Source organism: Dipodomys merriami, unplaced genomic scaffold (genome assembly GCF_024711535.1).
Source record: "Dipodomys merriami isolate MVZ:Mamm:240054 unplaced genomic scaffold, mDipMer1.0.p SCAF_242, whole genome shotgun sequence".
NCBI classification, from domain to species: domain Eukaryota; kingdom Metazoa; phylum Chordata; class Mammalia; order Rodentia; family Heteromyidae; genus Dipodomys; species Dipodomys merriami.
The window spans coordinates 1217600-1242500 of record NW_027203849.1 but is presented as its reverse complement, the minus strand read 5'-3'; the positions used below and the strand labels follow the sequence as shown (position 1 = coordinate 1242500).

The 24901-nt window shown below is 38.1% G+C and overlaps 1 protein-coding gene across 4 annotated transcripts in view; it reads right to left on the bottom strand.

The window, feature by feature from the left end:
* Positions 1-24901, bottom strand: part of LOC138835945 (ubiquitin carboxyl-terminal hydrolase 34) — a 205512-nt gene that overhangs the window by 121508 nt on the left and 59103 nt on the right. For all 4 annotated transcript variants that reach the window (XM_070034520.1, XM_070034518.1, XM_070034519.1 and 1 more), the window contains 9 exons: positions 22611-22726; positions 22395-22522; positions 19554-19643; positions 16617-16712; positions 10514-10596; positions 9649-9803; positions 6669-6782; positions 4418-4517; positions 4151-4310 (listed from right to left, as the gene is read on the bottom strand). In XM_070034520.1, coding sequence (XP_069890621.1) covers positions 4151-4310; positions 4418-4517; positions 6669-6782; positions 9649-9803; positions 10514-10596; positions 16617-16712; positions 19554-19643; positions 22395-22522; positions 22611-22726 — 1042 coding nt within the window. The remainder of the gene's footprint in view (positions 1-4150; positions 4311-4417; positions 4518-6668; positions 6783-9648; positions 9804-10513; positions 10597-16616; positions 16713-19553; positions 19644-22394; positions 22523-22610; positions 22727-24901) is intronic.

Genomic DNA, 24901 nt, shown 5'->3' with positions numbered 1-24901 from the left:
AGGATTACCAAAAAAAAAAAAAAAAAAAAAGCCCAGCATCAAGCCTACGCTTCCAATCCTAGCTACTCAGGAAGCTGAGAGCGGAGGATAAAGGTGCAAAGCCAACCAGGGCAGAAAAGTCTGTGAAATTCATCACCATTAAACTCAAAAAAAGTGGAAGCTCCAGTCATAGTCAACTAGCCTTGAACAAAATAGCCCAGGGACTGTGCCCAGGCCCTGAGTTTAAGCCTTAGGACCATAACATGGAGGGAGGAGGGGGAGGGAGGGGGGAGGACCATAACATGGAGGGGGGGGAGGGGGGGGAGAGAGAGAGAGAGAGAGAGAGAGAGAGAGAGTGGGAGAAGGGAGAGAGACAGAGAGGAGGAGGAAGAAAGAGCGAAAGAGAGGGAAAGAGGGGGGAAGGGGAGAGGGGGAGAGAGAGAGAGAGAGAGACAGAGAGAGAGAGAGAGAGAGAGAGACAGAGAGAGAGAGAGAGAGAGAGAGAGAAAATGACTTGAGTATAAAATGGGGACCGGGGCTGGGAAGGTGGCTCAGTGGTAGAGCACTTGCCTTGCATGCCTGAGGCCCTGGGTTCGATTCCTCAGCACCACATAAGCAAAAAGAAAAAAGCCGGAAGTGGCGCTGTGGCTCAAGTGGTAGAGCGCTAGCCTTGTGCTGAAGAGCTGAGGGACAGTGCCCAGGCCCAGAGGTCAGGCTCCACGACCGGACCCAAAATAAAATAAAATAAAATGCGGACTGTCTGGGGAGGCGAGGGACCCATAAAGAGGAAAAAAAAAAAAAATGATGAGAAAAGTGAGTATAATCAAAGTACTTTACACTGTATGTCAGGGAAAATAGGTTAAGAAAAAAATAGTTTAAAAAGGGGGAGAAAGAAGCCAGATGAAAGTGGCTCACAACTGTAATCCAAGCTACTCAGGTGACAGAGATCTGAGGATAATGGTTTGAAGCCAGCCTTGGCAGGAAAGTCTATGAAACTGAACTACAAAAAAAAAAAAAAAAACAGAAGCAGAGCTGTGGCTGAAGGGGTAGAACACCAATCCTGAGCAAAGGAAGCTCAGGACAGAGCCCAAGCCCTGAATTCAAGTACCAGGAATGGTGCACACACACATAAAAGAGGAAGTTAAGATAAGATAATACAAAGAATAGCAGAGTGGTGAATTTGAACACAGTACATATATGTATGGAAATATCACAATGAAACAACCTCTGATAAAATTAACATATGCTAATAGAAAAGCTTTTTTTTTTTTTTTTTGGGTCCGGTAGTGGGGCCTGAACTCTGGGCCTGGGCGCTGTCCCTCAGCTCTTCAGCTCAAGGCTAACGCTCTACCACGTGAGCCACAGCGCCACTTCCGGCTTTTTTTCTTTTTGCTTATGTGGTGCTAAGAAATCGAACCCATGGCCTTGAGCATGCAAGGCAAGAACTCTACCACTGAGCCACCTTCTAAGGCCCTAGAAAAGCTTGTAAAAATAGTTTAAGAAATTATTCACTCTTGGAAGTGGCGCTATGGCTTAAGCGGTAGAGCACTCGCCTAGAGCTGAAGAGCTGAGAGACAGTGCTCAGGCCCAGAGTTCAAGCCTGATAGCTGACAAAAACAAAAACAAAACAAAACAAAACTACTGCCAGGTGCTGGTGGCTCAAGCCTGTAATCCTCCCTACTCAGGAGGCTGAGATCTGAGAATCATGCTTCAAGGCCAGCTCAGGCAGGAAAGTCTGTGAGACTCTTATCTCCAATTAACCACCAGAAAACCGGAAGTACTGCTGTGGCTCAAGTGGCAGAGCACTTGGCTTGAGCTGAAGAGCTCAGAGATAGTGCCTAGGCCAGAGTTCAAGCCCCACGACAGACCAAAAAAAAAAAAAAAATATATATATATATATATATATATAATATTTTCAGTGCATGAATGATAGGCAATTTTAAATGAGTAACATAAAGGATATTAAGCAAATATCATACAATGATACTGGAAAAAATTTACATGAACGTGCCACTTCTTTCTTTTAAACAACTACTGAGGTGTTTTAAACTACTCAATTTTATTTATTTAATTTATTTTTTTGGGGGGTCCGGTTGTCGGCCAGGCGCTGTCCCTCAGCTCTTCAGCTCAAGGCTAGCCCTCTACCACTTGAGCCACAGCTCAAGCCACACTTCCGTCTTTATTCTTTTTGCTTATGTGGTGCTGAGGAATTGAACCCAGGGCCTCAGGCATGCAAGGCAAGCGCTCTACCACTGAGCCACCTTCCCAGCCCCAATTTTATTTATTTTCTAGTTCCACTTGTATTATATAAATTGGATACCTATGTTATCTTTTAACCTAAAACATGAACAAAGACAAAGGAAAAGATATAAAACTTCTTCATATAGAATATGGTGGCATGAGCTTGTAATCCAAGCCATTGGGGTGATATATATATATATATATATATATATATATATATATATATATATATATACACGTATATATATATACACGTATATATACATATATATACACGTATATATACATACATATGTGTATACATACACACACAGAAGAGAATCTGGGTTAGAGGCATGACTCAAGTGATAGAACACTTGACTTGGAAGCTTACAGCCCTACGGTTAAAACCCATTATCACCAAAAGAAAAAAAGAGTGCTCTGATTCATTAAACTAATAAAAGGCATTATTAAATCCTTGGGGGAAAAATGTTTTATGTTTATGCCAGTCCTAGGGCTTGAATTCAGGCTTTGTGCACTATCACTGAGCCTTTTTTTTTTTTCCCCAATGCTAGCATTCCACAAATTGAGCCACAGATCCATTTCCAGCTTTTATTTGATTAAATTGGAGATAAAGAACCACGGGGACTTTGCTGCCTGAACTGGCTTGAATGGAGATCCTCAGATCTCAGCATCTTAAAGCAGGTTAGAATTACAGATGTGAACCACCAGGGTCTGGCCAACTGTAGTTTTAAAAGTATTTATATACTTATTACAATGCTAACTATTAGTAATAATACACTGTACAAGGCTTTAGGGCTTGGACCAACAGGCTCTATTGATTTGATTTTTGATATACAAAAACCTTTAGAAGAAATGGTAAATGGTTAACAATAACTAGTTCTTATAGAAAGAGAGCAATCACAGAAAATGTAAACTGTCTATCTTAATGGAATATCTGACTATCATATTTATTGTTTTACAAATTTGAGTAAGAGAACACATTTTACTAAAGTGATCAAAGTATGAGACACTGATGTTTCTGTGAAAAATATTAACAGTTTTCTTACACAATCTTTAAAAATCACAAGGTATAATTTAAACAGAATTTCTACAAATCAAATCATAGTTGAAATAAAGAATTATTCAATGTTCAAGTGTTTCAAATTATGAAGGCATGTTATTTATAAGGAATGTGTAAGATATTCTTTTTCAGTGCTTCTGATATTTCAAGTAAAAAGTTAATATAAAGTGCATGACTTTTAGTATCAATCTAAGATCTGAAGTTGAAAGAAGTTATTAATTTTAACAATTTTTCAACACAGTTCTTAGTACTTTCACATTTACTCATAATTAATGACTTTTAACAAACAGAATTTCTTAATTAAAACTATCTACTCACCTTTTATTTTAGTTGAAATATTCATAAATGTTAATTTGCTTTATTTCTGTATTACAGAGTATGTCTAAATTAATTATACAGATATTCATTAACAGAATTTTTTTGGTCATGTTTCCATGGTAAATGGAAATTCAAAATTAAAATACTGTCTCCTAGTCCAGGGAGAAAAAAAAAACAGCAAATGAAACAAATGACTCAACCTGATTCAACTATGAAAGATTTATTTGATGTTGTTGGTGAGTTTTAGTGCAACTTGTTTTGGTAATGGTGTTCCTGCTTTTTCAAATCATAATTCATATCTTCTTAGAGAAGGAATGCTGTGCAGAAATTCTTATTCATGCGTATCTTTTCAGATTCTAATAATTGTTAAAGTTGGACAATATATATTAGGAAACTATGCTGCCTATTTATAGTGAAATGGTTCATATTCTGAATTAAAAATTACTTTAATTATTAATCCTTTAGCATTGGTAATTATGCTTTCTTCCTAAATGTAATAAAAACTTTAATAATGGAAATTCATTCTAATAAGATGGCATAAAAAATTACCTTCTCCTAAATGCTTCCAAATGTGTCTTCAGCATAAGCAATCCTCTTTCTATAACTGTGAGACTTGAGTGTGATTCTTGTTCAAGACTGCTAGAAGCTATCATAAGACTTTCCATGCACTTACTAATGAATTCTTGCTCCTTCTCCAAACCTGTTTTACCTGAAACCCAAACATGAAGCATGTATGTTATTATACTCTAATTTAAGGAAAATAAAATGAAGTACACGTTAGGAAAATATCTTCACATAAAATTCCAAAAAACTCACCATTAATGTAATAGGAGTTAATATACTGAATGGCTGCTCGACTGACATCACCAGACTGTGCTCTTAAAGCAATGCCCCAAAATTGATCCATACCACATAGCTAGGAAAGAAAAATATGATATCATCTCTAAATTGTGTTTGTTAAATGATGCAACTGATCAGCAGACTACAATATCAAACTGAAAAGCCACCAAGAAAAAATTAAAAACCATCAAAAAAGGGCAATTTCTGTTTTATAGAGCTATTAAAGATAAATAAAAGCCTTGAAAATTTCCTCAGTTGGTGAATAATTTTATAACCAATTACCTTGGCTCAAATAAATTCTTTATAAAGTAATTAAACAATACAAGATATTTAGCTCACAAATTATAACTATGAAGTAAAAAATTCTCAAGTCTCCAAATATACTACAAAGATATTAAACCAAGATAAAAATTAGTAAAATTATGCTTGTATGTTTTATCCAGGTTGTATTCACAAGAAATTTAAAGGGTATACTAATCAAATTCTCATGCAAATTTGTGATGTTAACTATAAGATGATAAAAGAAATGGTTTCCATATCAATACAAAAAGTCAGGATTCAAAGCTCTCAAAAGACAAGCAGACTAAAGAAAGATAACCTCCACACTAGGTGAATTGACAGCTTTTTGTCTCCTAAAAAAGTATTCCATCTCTTTACTAAAACATATTAACTCTTAGGCAAATCAAATTGGTCTAGTTTCTGAAACTAACACAGCAAAACTTAGTCATACTGAAGAGGTAACAGAAAAAAAAAAAAAGAAAAAGAAGAAAAAAGAAACAAAAACAAGCTTGTAATCACTATACAAATAAAAAATAAAGGAAGATGTCCAAAAAGAATACCAGATACCATACCAAGTAACATTATCTTCATCTTTATACTCTTAACACAACACAAACTTCTAAAGAAAACAATGAGGGGCTGTGAAGGTGGTTCAGTGGTAGAGCGCTTGCCTTGCATGCATGAGGCCCTGGGTTCAATTCCTCAGCACTACATAAGCAGAAAAAGCTGGAAGTGGTGCTGTGGCTCAAGTGGTAGAGCAGATCCTTGAGTTAAGGAGTTGAGGGACAGTGCCCAGGCCCAGAGTTTAGGCTCCACAACAGACCAAAACACAGGAAACAATGAAAAATATGGAAGGACAATATAAAAATTAAAGCTACAAAGTAAAATTACAATAAGGCAAGCTTGCAAGTAAAGGTATTAGAAGAGTGAAAAACAATGCATTCAACAACATCTATTAGATAAATTAGAAAAGTGTAATAATCCTAAACCTAAAATAAGACCACTGGAACATTATGCCTCATGGTTACAAACAGCATAGGCAGCCGTGCACGGGTGGCTCATGCCTGTAATCCTAGCTATTCAGGAAGCTGAGATTTGAGGATCACAGTTCAAAGCCAGCCGGGGCAAGAAAGCCCATGAGACTCTTATCTCCAATTAACCACCAGAAAACCAGAAGTAGTGCTGTGGCTCAAGTGGTAGAGCTCTAGCCGTGAGCTGAAGAGCTAAGGGACAACGTCCAGACCCAGAGTATAAGCCCCATGACCAACAAAAAAGACAACAACAAAAAAAACAAAAACAAAAATAACACAGCATAGGCAAAATATTCTAGAAGGTAAGTTACTAACAGGAACTCTGGAAGTATATGTCCCAAGAGGAACTAAAAGCTTGCCTATAACGAAGAGAATTAAAAAAAACTCAAGATTTGATACAAGCCTTCCATATCACATAAAATACTTGATTATAGAAGACTCAAAGAATACCCTTATGACCCTTTTTTATGCATCAAACAAATTTTCAGTAAGTATAAGTCATTTTTAAGAACTGAAAATAACCACGAAATCTGCTTTATATAGCTATTAAAAACTAAAAGAAGGGGCTGGGAAGGTGGCTCAGTGGTAGAGCACTTGCCGTGCATGTATGAGGCCCTGGGTTCGATTCCTCCGCACCACATAAGCAAAAAGAAAAAAAGCTGGAAGTGGCACTGTAGCTCAAGTGGTAGAGCGCTAGCCTTGAGCTGAAGAGCTGAGGGACAGTGCCCAGGCCCAGAGTTCAGGCCCCACAATCGGACCCCTCCTCCCCCCAAAAAACTAAAAGATAAAACTTGTCAAAACTCAGAATAAAATTATATTTGATAATAAATTAGAAACTTAGCAGAAATGTAATATAATAATTTAATATGAGGCAAATTACACAATGACTTCATAAAAAAGTAAGTATAAAGCCATACCTCAGAGTTTGAACCACCATCGTAGGCACTGGTAGCCAATCTAGCCAAGTTACACAAATGCTGAAACAGGTTTAAACCAGTCATGCTAATCGTTTCAGGTTTTAGCTGGGGCATCTTGAGGGGAAAATATTAATGAAAGTTTAGCTGATATTTAACAGATGTTATTTTATTAGTTACAAGTTGACAAAATTTAATTTTGTTGAAAATATTACAGAAGGAACATTATCAACTCCGATTATTTTTTTTGAGGCTAAATTTATTGATTCTTTACTTTGTAGCATTCTATTAACCATTTATCTATACTGTCACAGTCATTCTTCTTTTTCAGAGGAAGGAATTGAAGTCTATTAACTCTGTGGTTAGGACATACATGTATCAGTGTACTAGGTGAGGCTAAGTGGCCCTCAGAGTCCCATTCACATGCTGTACAAGCTTACTAGAAAGGTAATTTGGTAATCTAATTTAAGGAAAATTCCACTATCAGCTCAGATTTCTAGTGATCATTCCAAATTTAAATATTTAATTTTTTGAAAGTTCTTTTCAGGCATAACTGAAACCTGTCTGATATGCATCTCAATTTTCAAGATACGCACAAATCAAAAAAACCCAAATCAAAAAAAGTGAACAGCCAGGAACTAGTGGTTCACACCTTTAATTCTAGGTACTTAGGAGGCTGAGATCTGAGGACTATGGTTTGAAGCCAGCCCAGGAAGGGAAGTCTGACATTTTTATCTTCAATTAACCACTTAATAGTCGGAATGGAGCTATGGCTCAGGGAGTAGAGTGCTAGCCCAGAGTGAAAACTCTGGGACCAGGCCCAGCCCTGACTTTATGCCCAAGTACCTGTACACACACAAAAAATGTGAACAAAAACATTCTGTCAACTAACTACATATGACTATAAATATTCCTAAGGTAAAAAGCTAAGTATATTGTTTATGTTATACTAAGGACTTGAAATTTAAGATGATTTTAGCTCTATTTGTAACTTGGCCTTGGATCTAATCTAATAAGAGGTTTCAGTGATATATTCTAAAATTCACTTTCATATATTCTACCACACAGATAATATGAGGAATTGTACCAGCTTTCATAATCTCAATAATAAGCAGGGGAGGAAGAGCCCTGCCAAGCATAGGATGTAATCACAATTACTTGGGAGGTAGAAACTAATAAGATCACAGTTTGAAGTCAACCTGGATCAAAGAGATAGCAATTCACTTTCACCATCTTACCCAACAAGCTAGGCCTAGTGGTATACAACTCTGGGAGGCATAAATAGAAAGACTATCTGATGTTGGCCCCAGGTAAAAACCACAAGATCTACCTGAAAAAATAACTAAGAGAAACAAAAATCAACAACAAAACAAATAAAAAGAGAGGAGGCTAAAAGACTTGTTCAAGTAATGGAGTTGCTGACTAGCAAACACCAAGTCCTGAGTACTGGGCCTAGTACATTCTTCCCAGCAAACAGACATTAGGAAAACTACCACTTGAAGTAAATATGGTTTCAAAAGAACTAGATAATCTTTAATATTAAATCTAAGAACTGATTTGTATTTGCTCTGAAATTTAGAAACTATAACTATTTAACTAAGGAAAAGTCACAAAATTCAGCTTTTCTACTTATGGTTTTAGATACTTTAGAATTGGACAACGATATTCATGATTTGAAAAATTAAATATGCTGGGCGCTGGTGGCTCATGCCTGTAATCCTAGCAACTCAGGAGGCTGAGATCTGAGGATTGAGGTTCAAAGCCAGCCCAGGCAGGAAAGTCCGTGAGACTCTTATCTCCAATAAACCACTTGAAAACCGGAAGTGGTGCTGTGGCTCAAGTGGTAGAGAGCTCGCCTTGAGCTGAAGAGCACTGGGACAGTGCCCAGGCCCAGAGTTCAAGCCCCATGACTGACTTAAAAAAAAATTAAATATTAAAAAAAAAACATTTACTAGTGAGGTCCTAAAATATTACTCTAATCATCATTAAGGTACTTTTACTAAAGAATGTAACAGCCAAATGGCAGTGGCTCATGTCTATAATCCTAGCTACTAAGGAGGCTGAGATCTGAGGATCATGGTTCAAAGCCAGCCTGGGCAATAAAGTCCCAGAGTCCCTTATTTCCAATTAACCACCAGAAAACAGGAAGTGGTGCTGTGGCTCAAGTAGTAGAATTCTGGCCTTAAGCTGAAGTGTTGAGGGACAGCACCAAGACCCAAAGTTCAAGCCCCACAACCAACCAAAAAAAAAAAAAAAAAAAAGAAAAGAATGAAACATGGCCAGGTGCTGGTGGCTCAGGCCTGTCTATAATTCTAGCTGCTCAGGAGGCTGAGTTTGAAGAATCACTATTCAAAGCCAGCCCAGGTAAAAAAAAGTCTATGAGATTCTTATCTCTAATTAATCACAGAAAAGACTGGAAATGCCACAGTGGCTCAAGTGGTAGAGTGCCAGCCTTGAGCAAAAGGAGCTCAGGGACAGTGCCCAGGCTGAGTTCAAGCTACAGAACTGGCAAAAAAAAAAAAAAAAGAATCAAACATATATAAATAAACTAAGTATCCATTTAGTTAAAATACACTGTAAAGGACAGCAGTAAAATCTGAGCAGCAAAAATTTATGTAAAAATTGCTAAAAACTAGGTTATTGGTCTTATTCTTCTGGGGGAAGTACTGCTAGGCAGGCACTCTATGGTACTAAGTCTTTATTTCAAGCCCAGATTTATCTACCTTTATAAAAAGTACACTGACAAATTAAAAATAAAACCCAGTGCTGGTGGCTCATGCCTGTAATCCTAGGAGGCAGTGCCCTGAGAATTGGTGTTCAAAGCCAGCCCAAGCCACAAGTAGCAAGCCTTGAGCAAAAAAGCTCACAGACAGTGAACTAGGTCCTGAGTTCAAGCTCTAGTACTAGCACCAAAAAGAGGAAAAATATATAGTTCATATATCAAAATATTATCTTAAAAAAGCAGCCAGGAAAAAAAAATTACCTTCTCCAAGAAGAGATGTTTGTAGGTTTCCATTCCCATGGCATGTTGATCTTTACTTCGAACTTGATTTAAAAACCAATGGAGTGCATCATCATAGCACTCAGAATCTTCCACTAAACAATGCCATAAAATGTCAACTTGTTCTAAACTTAATCCTAGATTAAAAACATTAATGTTATATTTGAGTAACTATAAAAAAGATCCAGTTATTTAACTCCTCTTAGACAGTGTATATATACATAGGTATTTCATTTATATATCCCAGGAAAATTTTCTCTGCCTTCTTTTCTAAATAGCTTTGAATTAGGACACATACAGTATTTTGGTTCTCATTCAATATATTATTATACCAACAGCCAGAAATAAAAATAACTGATAGCGTTTTATAGAAAGGACTTTATAAGAAATTTCACTAATATATGCTTACAAGATAAAAATGTTACTTAAAAATAAAGGTAAGTCACCTAAAAACATGCAACCTATGAAGTAATCCAGAAGAGTCAGTAGGTCTAAAAATTCTCCCTAAAATAGTAAGATATTATAATAAAAATTACTAGAAGTAATCTTAAAATTTTAAGTAGTTCAAAGGCTTAGTGATAATACACAAAGAGAACACAATATGCAAAGGCAATTCTCTGAACATAGGAAATAAAATTATTCCAAAATTATTATAAAACATCTTATAAAAACAGTGATTATATTTAAGATATCAATAGGAATCTCACCTATAACAGTGTCTGAAAATTTACTTAAATTTTAAGGCATGAGTAAATCTATTAGCTAACATTAGTTATGGAGGTATGTGTTCATTGTTATATTACACACATATCAAAAGAGATCTTTAAGAATAAATTAAAAATCTTACTGAAATGATCAGGTGATCCCAGAGTTGAAAATACACAAGTCAGGAATTGAAGTCGAACTTGAACTTCAGCACTATGGCTGTACCTATAAGAGGTAATTAAAATAATTATATGGAAAAACTCATTTAATAATTTTCAGATATATATTAATCCTAACATACCAAAAAAGCAAAAATCTGTAAGAAATCATAAGTACTAATTATTTCAATTACCTAACTTTGGTTATGCAAAAAAATTGCATAAAGCTTTAAAGTTTGCTAGTTAAAAGATTAGAGAACTCTGTACCATAACAGAACACTTTCAAATTTGGTATTACATACATAAACGGGTTGCAGGCATAGCTCACATGGTAAATTGCTTCCCTAAACAGCATAAGGCCCTGGATTAAATTTCCAGTATCACATCAAAAAGAGAGGAAAAAGGAAGGAGATTTGCAAAAAAGTGGGAGAGAAGAGGGGGGAGAAAAAGGCAGGGTAAAGGAGAAAGAAGGGGAAAAAAAGAGGCTGAAGCCAGGTGCTGGTGTCTCACACCTGTAATCCTAATTACTCAGATGGATGAGATCTGATGATCACATTTTCAAGCCAGTGCACACAGAAAAGTCTGTGAGACTCATCTCCAGTTAACCATAGAGTTGTGGCTAAAAGTGGTAGGACACTACCCTTGAGTGAAAAAGCTCAGGGACAGCACCCAGGCTCTGAGTTCAAGCCCCACAACTTACCAAAAAATAAAAAATAAAAATAAAAAAGGAGGAGGAAGAGGAGGAGAGGGAAATGGAGGTAAGGAAAGGAAGTAGGGAATAATAGAAAAAGGAAAGAGTAGGGAAAGCGAAGGAAAGAGGAAAAAGAAAACAAAGTAATAATATCATTTTAAATTTTTATAATAAAAGCTGGGCACTAGGGCTGGAAAGGTGGCTTAATGGTAGAGTGCTTGCCCTGCATGCATGAGGCCTTGGGTTTGACTCCTCAGCACCACATAAGCAGAAAAAGCTGGAAGTGGCACTGTGGCTCAAGTGGTAGACTGCTAGCTTGGAGGTGAAGAGTTCAGGGACAGTGTCCAGGCCGGCCCAGAGTTCAGGCCCCACGAATCACAAAAATAAATAAAAGCTGCGTGCTGGTGGTTCACGCCTGTAATCCTAGCTACTCAGAAGATTGAGATTGGAGGCTCTTGGTTCAAAGCCAGCCTGGACAGTGTAAAGTCCCTGAGACTTTATGTCCAATTAACCAGTAGAAAACCAGAAGTGGTAGTGTGGCTCAGAGTGAAAGAGCACTAGTGTTGAGCAAAAGAGCTCAGGGAATATGCCCAAGACCGGAGTTTAAGCTCTGCAGCCCCAAAAAAATTTAAAAAAAAAAAAAAATTATTTTTTTGGTTGGTTGTGGGGCTTGAACTCTGGACCTGGACACTGTCCTTCAGCTCTTCAGCTCAAGGCAAGCACTCTACCACTTGAGCCACAGCGCCACTTCTGACTTTTTTCTATTTTTTTTTATTGTAAAAATACCATACAGAGGGGTTACAATTACATGAGCAAGGTAATGAGTACATTTCTTATCAAGCATTGTTGCCTCCTCCTTTGTTTCCCCTTACCATCCCTTTTTACCCTCCCATTCCCTCCACCCCTGACTATTTCTATTTCTGTGGTGCTGAGGAATTGAATTCAGGGTCTCATGGATGCGAGGCAAGCACTCTACCATTAAGCCATCTTCCCAGTCGCTTAAAATTTTTTAATAGGACATAAATTAGAAATTTAAAGGATCACATCTCAGTCAGGACCAGTGACTCATGTCTATACTATCAGCTAGTTGAGAGGCTAAAACAAGGAGGATCATAGTTCAAGGCTAACCCAAGCTTTACTTCATAAGATTTCTATCACAACAACTAGTTGCAGTGTCACCTGTCATTCCAGTTAGCAGAACTAAGGTTAGGAGGAGACCCAGATCAGGTGGGATATTCAAGTCTGCAAGATTTCATCTCAATGGAAGACACTGCATTAGAGCACTCCCTCCTGTCATCCTAGCTATGATGGGAAGCTAAAATAGGAGGTTGAACAGTCCAGGTTTTGGCCTAAACAAGAAGACTCTTTCTGACAAATAATCGATGCACCACTTCTGGGCATTTCCTGAGAATTTCACAAACCAGAAAATCGCAAAGACACTTGTACATCCATATTTATTGCTGCAGTAATCACAATATCCAAACTATGCAAACAGATCAGATGCACTGCAAATGTACCTATACAGAATACAATTTAAATGGCGCTGTGGCTCAAGTGGTAGAGCACTAGCCTTGAGCTGAAGAGCTGAGGGACAGCACTCAGGCCCAGAGTTCAGGCCCCACGACCAGACAACCCCCCCCCCCAAAAAAAGAAAAGAAACTTCAGAAAACATTTTGGGGCTGGGAAGGTGGCTCAGTGGTAGAGCGCTTGCCTTGCATGTATGAGGCCCTGGGTTCGATTCCTCAGCACCACATAAGCAAAAAGGAAAAAGCCCGAAGTGGCGCTGTGGCTCAAGTGGTAGAGCACTAGCCTTGAGCTGAAGAGCTGAGGGACAGCGCCCAGGCCCAGAGTTCAGGCCCCATGACTGGACCCCCCCCAAAAAAAAATGCAATTTTACATAACCCTAAGAAAGAATAATATTATGTCATTTGCAGGGAAATGAATCGACCTGAACAAATCATGTTAGGTAAGGTAAGCCAAGCTCAGAGTGATAAATGAAGCATGTTTTCTCTCATATGTAGAAACTAAATCTAAAAATACACTGGGACATAATTAAATTATATACAACACTAGACACATACAGTGAGGAAAGGAGGATACTCAGGAAAGAAACATAAAGGTTCAATGCCTACGTGCCTCTGACATACAAAACACTATTAAAAAGCACTCCAAGAAATGTAAACAAGAGAATTTTTTTGTTTTTGTTAGTTGTGGGGCTTGAAACCTGGGTACAGGCCCTAAGCTCTTTTGCTCAGGGCTAGCATTCTATCTCTGAGCCACAGCGTTACTTTTGGTTTTGTGGTGTTACACAAATGATAGTCTCATGGACATTCCGGTCTGGGCTGGCTTTGAACCACAATCCTCAGGATCTTCAGCCTCCTGAGTAGCTAGGATCACAGGTGTGAGCTACCAGCACCCAGCTTCCATTTTTTTCTTTGTTGCTATTTCTGTTTCTTTTCTTTTTGTCTTGTTTAATCTGTCTTTTGGAGAGGTAAACAAATGTGGCAGTGGTAGTCACTAGATATTATGTTGAAAATGAACTATACAACTTTGTAGGTCAGGGGCTAGGATGTGGCTTAGTGGTACAGTGCCTTGCCTAGCACACATGAAGTCCTGGGTTCAATTCTCCAGTACCACATAAACAAAAAGCCAGAAGTGGTGCTGTGGCTCAAGTGGTAGACTGTACCCTAGAGCAAAAAGAAGCCCAGGGACAGTGCCCAAGCCCTGAGTTCAAGCCCCCAGGACTGGCTAAAAAAAAAGACAACTTGTGGGTGGGGATCGAAAGAAAAACGAGGAGTGAGGGAAAGGGTAAAAAATACTGTCCATAAAGAAATGAACTCATGGGCTGGGAAGGTGGCCGAGTGGTAGAGTGCTTGCCTTTCATGCATGAAGCCCTGAGTTTGATTCCTCAGCACCACATAAGCAGAAAAAACCGGAAGCGGTGCTGTGGCTCAAGTGGTAGAGCGCTAGCCTTGAGCTGAAAAGCTAAGGACAGCGCCCAGGCCCAGCATTCAGGCTCCATGACCGGCAAAAAGAAAAAAAAAAAAAAAAAAAAAAAAAAAAAAAAGAAATGAACTCATTATATGACTTATGTAACTGGTACTATTACATCCCTTAAACAAAAAATATCAATACCATTTCCCTAAACAAGTTCTTAAAGAATATATCTGATAAGAAAACTGACATTCATAATTTATGACAAATTAAATGATTGATATAGGGTTGTTATAAAAGTCTGTTAAACAGGTGAGTTTACAAAATTCTTTGAGAACCATTTGTGGCCATTTTATAAAGAACTAAAAAAAAATAATTTTTTGAGGGGGATCAAGTCGTGGGGCCTGAACTCTAAAAAAAAAAATAATTTTTTTTGGGGGGGTCCAGTCGTGGGGCCTGAACTCTGGGCCCGGGCACTGTCCCTCAGCTCTTCAGCTCAAGGCGAGTACTCTACCACTTGAGCCACTTCCGGCCTTTTTTTCCCCTGCTTATGTGGTGCTGAGGAATCGAACCCAGAGCCTCATGTATGCAAGGCAAGCGCTCTACCACTGAGCCACCTTCCCAGCCCTAAAAAATTTTTTATCCTTTTTTTTTTTGTATTGTGAAAATACTGTACCGAGGGGTTACAATTACATAGGCAAGGTAATGAGTACATTTCTTATCAAGCATTGTTGCCTCCTCCTTTGTTTCCCCTTCCCATCTCTCCTCCCCCCCTTGGCCAATGTTGTAAAGTTCATTTTTTGACATAACGTCTTATACATCTCATTGTTGCAATGGGTCCACTGTATCCCTATTTAAACTATTTGTTTTTTCCCTTTCCCTCCCCAAATTATACCAACATCAAATACAGTGAAAACAGGGGTTATACCCTGTGGGAGGGACATAGAAAGCAACAAAAAAATCATGTTATAAATACATTAGAAACAATAGCAAGAAAGAAAAAACACTTGAATCCTTATCTTGGGGTTCATTTTGCCTAACATCAACTTATCTGACCGTTTCTGCTTGTCTCAGACATATACTAGTTATTGCAAATAAGGGAAACCATGGGACCTGTTTCTTTGGGCCTGTCTTACTTCACTTAATATAATTTTTTCCAAGTCTTTCCATTTCCTAACAAATGGGGCAATGTTATTCTTTCTGATGAAGGCATAGAATTCCATTGTGTATATATACTACATTTTCTTGATCCATTCATCTACTTTACTGCATTGTTGCCAGGAGTGTAAACTTGTTCAACCACTTTGGAAAGTAGTGTGGAGGTTCCTCAAAAGACTATACATAGAGCTCCCCTATGACCCAGCAATCCCACTTTTGGGCATTTACCCAAATGATCACAAACAAGACCATACTAAAGCTACCAGCACAACTATGTTTATTGCAGCATTATTTACCACAGCTAAGATATGTAATAAAGAACTAAAATTTTAAGAGGCAGTTGTGTTAGTATAAGATGGGTCTGAAGAGGTAGACAAGAGCCAGATTGTGGCCAGTCAGAATATCAGAAAGAAGCTAATATACTTTCATATGGAAAGTCAATGAAAGGATTTGGGAATGGTGGTAGGAGATAAATAACAATCAGGGCTGCATCTGAATTCCTTTAGCAATCCAATGAATCATGCACTAAAAGATCAGTGCCTGTGAAACAGTATGTTCTAGTTTCAACAAGTCTCTGAGCATCTTAGCCAATGACAATAACCAATCATAAGTTCTAATATCTGTTCCAGATCATAATTCAAGTTGAGGCTGCAATACTAACTTTTTATTTTGTGTGTGTCCCAATCCTAGAGCTTGAACTTCAGGACTGGGAGCTATCCCTGAGCTTTGTTTTTTTTTTGTTGTTGTTGTTGTTGGTTGTGGGGCCTGAACTCAGGGCCTGGGCGCTGTCCCCCAGCTCTTCAGCTGTAGACCAGCGCTCTACCACTTGAGCCTCAGCCCCACTTCTGGCTTTTTCTGCTTATGTGGTGCTAAGGAATCGAACCGAGGGCCTCATGCATGCAAGGCAAGCATTCTACCACTGAGCCACCTTTCCAGCCCCCCTGAGCTTAGTTTTGCTCTAGATTAGCACTCTACCAACTTGGGCCAAGGGACCACTTCAAGGCTTTTGATGATTAGAGACAAAGAGACTCATGGACTTTTCAGCCCTAGCTGGCTTCAAAACAGGATCCTCAGATCTTGACCTCTTGAGTAATTAAGATTACAGGTATGAGCCACAGTTGTGCCACTGAATCATTCAAACTCTGAAGGGAGCAGACAGTCCCGTGCATACTGTCAAAGGTATAACTCAATTTCTTATAAATATCCAGTAAGTGTAAAATTTTAAGTGTCCCAAAACTAGCTCCCCAAAAGTTACACTATCAGGGGAAAGCCAATCCCATTTAAATTATGTGAGAGGTACTTACAGTGCATGTTTTTGTCTTCCTTCTCTTACAGCTTGAATGTAGTATACCAGATTATCAAAGAAAAGCTTCATCATGTTCAGTTCTTTTTCTGCCCACCTGGCCCAATTAAAGAAAAAATAATTATAAAAAGGGCAGAAGTGTTAGGTGTTAGTAGTTCATAACTGTAATCCTCACTACTCAGGAACCTAAGATCAAAGCCAGCCCAGACAGAGAAGTCCATGAGATTTATCTCCAATTAACCACCAGAAAAATGGAAGTAAGGCTGTGCTTCAAAGTAGTAGAGCACTAGCCTTGAGCATAAAAGCTCAGAGATTAGTGCCTAAACCCTAAGCTGAAGCCTCCAAAACCAATCAAATAAAAAAAGGACAGAGGTGAATGATCAAAATGTATTCTTGGACAGAAAAAGATTTAAAAATTTCAAGTGTAAAAATTTTATGAAAAATGACCAGCAGCTGGCACCAGTGGCTCACACATGTAATCCTAGCTACTCAGGAGGCTGAGATCTGAGGATCACGGTTCAAAGCCAGCCCTGGCAATGAACCACTCAGAAAACTGTAAGTGGTGCTGTAGCACAAGTGGTAGAGCGCTTGCCTTGAGCTGAAGAGCTGAGGGAACAGTGCCCAGGCCCAAAGTTCAAGCCCCACAACTGACAAAAAAAAAGACTAGCATTATTTATACTTACATAGTGAAAAGACATAAAACAATATTCCTTAATTTTTACGAATTTAAAGTATATTTTAAATTCAAAATATTCAATACATATGAAAAGGATAAAATGTTTCATAGAGTTTGCTATTACATCAGTTAATATTAAAAAGAATATATCATTCCATAAAAATAATCCACAGGTCTTTGTTGGTCATATCACAGCTTTTAACACTACACTTGGTATATGAAAAACACATGTTTATTGGATGAATCTTTAATTTGCCAACTACTTATTAATAATACCTTTACTTATTTAAAAATTTTTTGAGATAAGGTCTTATATGACCCAGAGGTTAGCCTTCAGCCCATAATTCTGCTGCCTCTGGCTATTAGAAGCGTGAGCCACTATGCCCAGGGGATAAAGCTCATAACTGTTTTTAAAATCAAAGAAATGCCAGTGTATGTTCCAAAATCATTTAGACCATTAGAATAAAAGTAATCATATATACATCAAAAGATCCCAGGGTCTCACTTCCATGATTAACAAAATGTATGTCATTCAGCAGTTAACAGATCTGCTAAAAATCTAAACAAGTAGGAAATTTCCCAAATTGTTAGTATAAATTACTAATGAATTCACTATAGTTCTATTCTTAGCATAGAAGACACTTTTCTGTCCCATCAATGAAAGACAAAGAAAACATTCAATAAGACTTAGGTTTAAAACCAGCTCCCAACCACCTACAACATAGCTTCAGTCAAGTAACCTGACCTCTTAACACTTGATAAAAGATAGAGGTAAAATTTTCTGATTTTAAAATGCAGGCCACTAAAGAGTTTACAGTATAATGTTTACCAAATGTTGAGGGCTATTAAGCCTAACAAATTCACAATAAAAAAAATATTTAGGGCTAAGAATGTGGCTTAGTGGTAGAGTACTTGCCTACCATGCATGAAACCCTGGGTTCAATTCCTTAGTATCACATAAACAGAAAAAGCCAGAAGTGGTGGTGTGGCTCAAGTGGTAGAGTGCTAGCCTTCAGCTCATGTACAGTGACCAGGCCCTGAGTTCAAGCCCCAGGACTGGCAAGGAAAAAAAAAAAAAAGAAGACATTTGTAGCTGGATTGTAGCTCAGTGGCACAGCGTTTGCCTAGTAAGTACAACATCCTAGGTTCAATCCCCAGTACCATTTAAAAACAGAAGTTATAAAACAAAACAATTATTACAAATTTTTTGTTATTATTCATGATAACCACAGTTCAGAGTTCTCTTACAGCAAACCAATGTTTTCGTGAGAATTCCTAACATTCATTATAAATTTTCTATAAATGTAAATAAAGGAGCAAAAGAATAGTGCCAACATTATTCTTTTTTAAAAAAATTCTTGGGGCTGGGAAAGTGGCTCAGTGGTAGAGCGCTTGCCTTGCACACATGAGGCTGTGGGTTCGATTCCTCAGCACCACGTAAGTAGAAAAAGAAAAGCTGGACGTGGTGCTATGGCTTAAGTGGTAGTGCACTAGTCGTGAGCTGAAGAGCTGAGGGATAGCACCCAGGCCCAGAGCTCAGGCCCCATGACTAGACCAAAAAAAAAAAAAAAAAATCTTAATGTTATTCTAGAACTAATTCTTTCAGTTGAGAAAAATTAAAAGCATGAAAGTGCTTATTTTGGATCTTATTAAGGAGGCTTCCATTGTTGTGACATACAATAGAAAATTTCCCTAAAATCCATAGTAGTAATTGCTATAGTATTATTCTTATACTAAAACACAAAACAAAAAAAGGAACAAATAATCCTCAGATTGTTCTACTGAAAGGGATCTTTATCTTGAAAGGATTAAATGGCAGAGAAATCTAAGCACATGTTTAAATCAGCAGGGTATAGTGAAGCATTGTTACAATCCCAGCACTCAAGAAGCTAAGGTAGGAAGGATCTTGAGCCTAGCTGGGCTACCCAAGGGAAAACAAAAAACAATAAAACATTTTGCCGGGCACTGGTGGCTCCTGACTCCAATCCTGGCTACTCAGGAGGCTGAGATCTGAGGAGAGCCAGCCCTGGAAGTAAAGTCTGTAAGATTCTTACATCACCAGATAACTGGAAATGGGTGTGTGGCTTAAGGTTGTAGAGCACTAGTCTTGAACAAAAGAATCCAAGGGAAGCTCCCAGGCCTGGAGTTCAAGCCCCATGACCACCACCAACAACAACAAATTAATAATTTAAACATTAAAATAACTGAAACTCAAAATTTTGGAGTAAAAAAACTTAAAATATTTTTGTTTTTTTAACTTACATTGTAATCCAATGGGTATCATAACTGCTCCCAAATTGCTGAAAGGTACCAAACAGTTTTGGAAGAAGACGAAGGGAAATTACTACTGATCTGAAAAAGCAAAACATAGATTCTAATGGAATAAAATAATTTTAATTAGTAGTTGACCTAGCTTTTGAAAATTTTGTTATTATTAAGGTGCTGTACAGAGAGGTTGTCATTTCACAGTTCAGATAATGAATACATTTCTCTTGGACAACATCACCTCTTCTTGCTTTCTTCCATAATATAAGTTATTGTGGATATATATATATATATATATGATTAAAGGTAAGAGCTTATTCATCATTATTGAATACATGTGTGGATCATTTTGTCTAATTCAGACTACATTATTTTAAGAAAACTGTTCTACAAAACACAGTATTTGCCAGGCATTGGTGGCTCATACCTTTAATACCAGCTACTCAGGAGGCTGAGATCTGAGGATCATAGTTCAAAGGCAGCCCCAGCAGGAAGTCCTTGAGACTTTTATCTTGACTTAATCACCAGAAAACTGAAAGTGGTGCAGTGGCTCTTTTTTGTGTGCCAGCCTGGGTTTGACCTAAGGGTCTGGGTGCTGTGTCTAAGTTTTTGGTTTCAGGCTAGTGCTCTCCCACTTTGAACCACAGTGCCACTTCCAGTTTTCTGGTGGTTAATTGGAGATAAGCATCTCACAGATTTTCCTGCCCATGCTAGGTTTGAACTGCCATGTTCAGATCTCAGCCTTCTGAGTAGCTTAGATTATAAGTATGAGTCACCAGTGCCCTGGCTTAGTTTTTTCAGAAAGAAACTCATTACTTCTTTGCTTCACAGAAAGTAAATAGTCCATATTAGCATAGACACCAATAAAAAAAATTATGTCAATGATTACCTCTCATCAAAAAGTATTCACTAAAAAGTGTATATAATATGCAGGGAAATGATAAATTATACAAGACTCTAGGCATTCACAAACAGTGAGACCAAAGGAGGATGTTCCTGAGACGAACACAAAGGCATGAGGTTTATATGCATCTAATCATATAATTTTTATAAAAATGAACTCCAGCACTGGGTGTCCGTGCCTCACATCTGTAATCCTAGCTACTCAGGAGGCTGAGATCTGAGGATTTCGGTTCAAAACAAGCCCAGGCAGGAAAGCCCATGAGATTCTTTGCCAGTCATGGTGCCTGAACTCTGGCCTGGGTGCTGTCCCTCAGCTCTTCAGCTCAAGGCTAGTGCTCTACCACTTGAGCCACAGTGCCACTTCCAGCTTTTTCTGCTTAGGTGGTGCTGAGGAATCGAACCCAAGGCCTCATGCATGCAAGGCAAGCACTCTACCACTGAGCCACCTTCCCAGCCCCGCCCATGAGATTCTTCTTTTTTTTTTTCCTTTGGGTCCGGTTGTGGGGCCTGAACTCTGGTCCTGGGCACTGTCCCTCAGCTCTTCAGCTCAAGGCTAGCACTCTACCACTTGAGCAACAGCACCACTTCTGGCTTTTTTTCTTTCTGCTTATATGGTGCTGAGGAATGAACCCAGGGCCTCAGGCATGCAAGGCAAGCGCTCTACCACTGAGCCACCTTCCCAGTCCCCGCCCATGAGATTCTTATGTCCAATTAACAACCAGAAAACAAGAAGTGTCACTGTGGCTCAAGTGGTATGGCATTCACATTAAGCTGAAGAGCTCAGGGACAGCACCCAGGCCCAGAGCTTTCAAGCCCTACAACCAACCAAAAGTAAGTAAATTAAACTCCAGGAAAGGGAAAAGATTCAAACTACAATCCTCTGATCTGTTTCTCAAGTAAACTAGTATTACAGGCTTCAGTCACTATATGAGGTTGAAAACAATGATTCTTCTGGTTCTGAGGTGATATTTCATTGTTTTTATTTACATTGGCCTAATGATAACTAGTGATAAGGAGCATTTTCTTAAACTTGTTGGACCTTCGCTTTTGTTTTTATTTTGGAGGTGGAAGAACTGGAGGATTTGAACAAAGAGCCTCAGGCTTGCTAGGCTGAAGTTATACTGCTGAATGACTGAATCCTCTCTACCCAGCCTGGTCTCAAACTTCAATAATCCTGTTCTTAATTTTCCCAGTACCTAAGAATTATAGGAGTGAGCCACCCATGCCAGAATTGTATACCTTCTTTTGAGACATCTCTATTTAGATACTCTAATGTTACTCATGTGGTTTTTTTGCTATTCAATTTTTTTAGTTCCTTCTATTTTCTGTCATCAATGTCTGGTCAGATACACAGTCTACAAACATTTTCTCCTTTTTGTCTATTTCATTGCATAGCCCCAGATAGCCTCAAACACTGGACCCTCTTAATTCATCCTCCCAGCATTTGGCTCATCATTTATTGAAGTATGAGTGACATATGAGAACTATACACATTTCATGTATATAGTTAATACTACAGAAGCTGAGACAAAAGTTTCACCCACACGGAGACACAATATTGGTTCTAAAGTGTCCATTTTAAAGTTTCATTCACTTCAGATTTAACTTTCTTTATATATAGCACAGGACAGGTTCAAGGCATATAACTGCAATTTAAACACAAAGTCATCACAACTATATTCCCAGCATCAAAAAATATTATTATTCCTTTGTTCAGTGTTGGAGATCTTAAGGATTCTGAAAAATGATGAAAAAAAACCACCACCAAGAAAATATTGACAACTGTAAGTCGTTTTAACCTTAGTATAAAAACCATAAATATTTAAAACATTAACAAAGGCACATTAAAATATAAAAACAAGATACCTAATCAGAAAGAATTATGTCATAAGAACTATGACAACTATATAAACATTTTTAAAATTTCCTCTTTACCTGTTGTTTGCTAAATTTTCAAGGCAACCTTCAATGAATCTCATTCGAATCTGTCTATCCGTAAACCAACATACTAAAGAACAAAGAAGTTTCTCTGCTTCATTTATGAGTCCTTCAGAAAGATTAACCTGAAAAAAATGTATATACATAGGTTATTATTTATTCCAATCGTTTTGCTGTAATTTTGTGCAATTCTGGATTTATTACATTACTTACTGCATCATCATCTTGCACTATATCCCACAACAAAGTGTTTCCTTTCTTGCAAACATTATCCAAATTAATATCTGTCACAGCATTACTGTTAAATTGATGTTTATGAACAGCAGGTCCTGATGGGGCAAAACATAGCACACTATAGAGGAATACAGCTGAATGAAAGTTAGAATTAGAGCACTAATAAAGTGAACAAATCAAAAGAGAAGTTTAAAAATAAAGCTTCTCCTTAAAAAAAAAAAAAAACTTCTCCTAGAACACAAAATTGTAGGATTCAAGCAATTATTTAATTTATGAAAGATTTTTAGTGTTAGTAAAGTAAATCTTTCCATTATTTATAAATATGACTAATATTTTTCACTTATTAAGAGAACTGCATGTAAATGTCGGATACTCAATTCAAGCATAAAGAAGGTAATTTGCTAGAAATAATTCCTTAACCAATTTATATTTGCCTAGATATTCTTTTCCGTCTGGTCTTTTATTACCCTAGATTAGCATGAAGCAAACAATTTTTATTGGGTATGACTTATCCAAAATATTCAAATTCAATTAAAAAATTCTATTATAAAAAATCAGATTTTGGGGCTGGGAAGGTGGCTCAGTGGTAGAGCACTTGCCTTGCATGCCTGAGGCCCTGGGTTCGATTCCTCAGCATCACATAAGCAAAAAGAAAAAAGCCGCAAGTGGCACTGTGGCTCAAGTGGTAGAGCGCTAGCCTTGAGCTGAAGAGCTGAGGGACAGCGCCTAGGCCCAGAGTTCAGGCCTCATGACTGGACCCAAAAAAAAAAAAAAATCATATTTTTAAGTACTTGAATATGTGTGATACAATAATCAGAAATACACTGTTGTCGGGGTTGGGAGTGTGGCTTAGTGGTAGAGTGCTTGCCTGAAATTCACTGTTGTTTTGGTTTGTTTTGGTCAGTTGTGGGGGCCTAAATTCTGGGCCTGGGTGCTGTCCCTCAGCTCTTCAGCTCAAGGCTAGCACTCTGCCACCTGCCACAGCACCACTTCCTGCTTTTTCTGCTGAGGAATTAAATCCAGGGCCTCATCAATGCAAGGAAAGCACTCTACCACTGAGCCAACTTCCCAGTCCCCACTGTTTTGTTTTTAAACAGCTTTTCCATGTCCCTGAGCTCTTTCACTCAAGGCTAGTGCTCCACCATTGAGCCACAGCACCACTTCAAGTTTTCTGGTGGTTAATTAGTCTCAGGCACTTTCTTGCCCAGGCTGGCTTTGAACCATGATCCTAAGATCTCAGCCTCCTGAGTATGATTACAGGTGTGAGCCCAGCACCTGGCACCTTCAGACTCTTTTTAAGTGCTAGAGTATAGATATGCACCCCCACAGCTGACTCTATTGCTTTTTAACCTTTTTAATTCTCCATTTGTCTGTGTGTGATTATGTTCTACTAAGATCAATTTTGATTGATTAGAATAATCTTTTATCAGCCGGGCGCTGGTGGCTCACGCCTGTAATCCTAGCTACTCAGGAGGCTGAGATCTGAGGATTGCGGTTCAAAGCCAGCCCGGGCAAGAGAGACCGTGAGACTCCTATCTCCAATAAACCACCAGAAAACCGGAAGTGGCACTGTAGCTCAAGTGGTAGAGCACTCGCCTTGAGCTGAAGAGCTGAGGGACAGTGCCCAGGCCCAGAGTTCAAGCCCCACAGCCGACAAAAAAAAAAAAAAAAAAAAAAAAAGAATAATCTTTTATCCAACATTTTCATCACCAAAAAGGAAAGAACTTACTCTTTAGCAGCGTTAATCTCCTTATTTTTTCCAATTCTTTTTATCATCAGGTAAGTACAAATCTACTTTGTGTATATAGATTTGCCCAATGTACACATTTCATATGTACAGATCATACAAAATGATGATGTATGCTCAATTACATTTAGGTTCTAAGATTTCTGAGAATAAAATAGAATGTAGCTAAGTATTTTCTAAAATATCTATGTAATTTTCTTACTTATTAATTTTCATTCTTTCCCAGCTGAACATCTCTGATTTTTATAAAAACAGAGGCCATATGCAGACACAAATGGCTCATGCCTGCAATCCTAGCTACTTAGAAGGCTGAGATCTGAGGACAGCATGATCAAGAAAAGACCACTGCGAGACTCTTATCTCTACTTAAATCACCCAAAAAAGCTGGAGGAAGAGATGTGAGTCAAGTAGGAGATGTTGGCCTTGAGCAAAAAATGCTGAAGAACAGTTCCAGGACCTGTGTTGAAGCCCCAGTATTGGCACCTTCCACACACACAAAAAAATTCCTTACATTCATGATTGA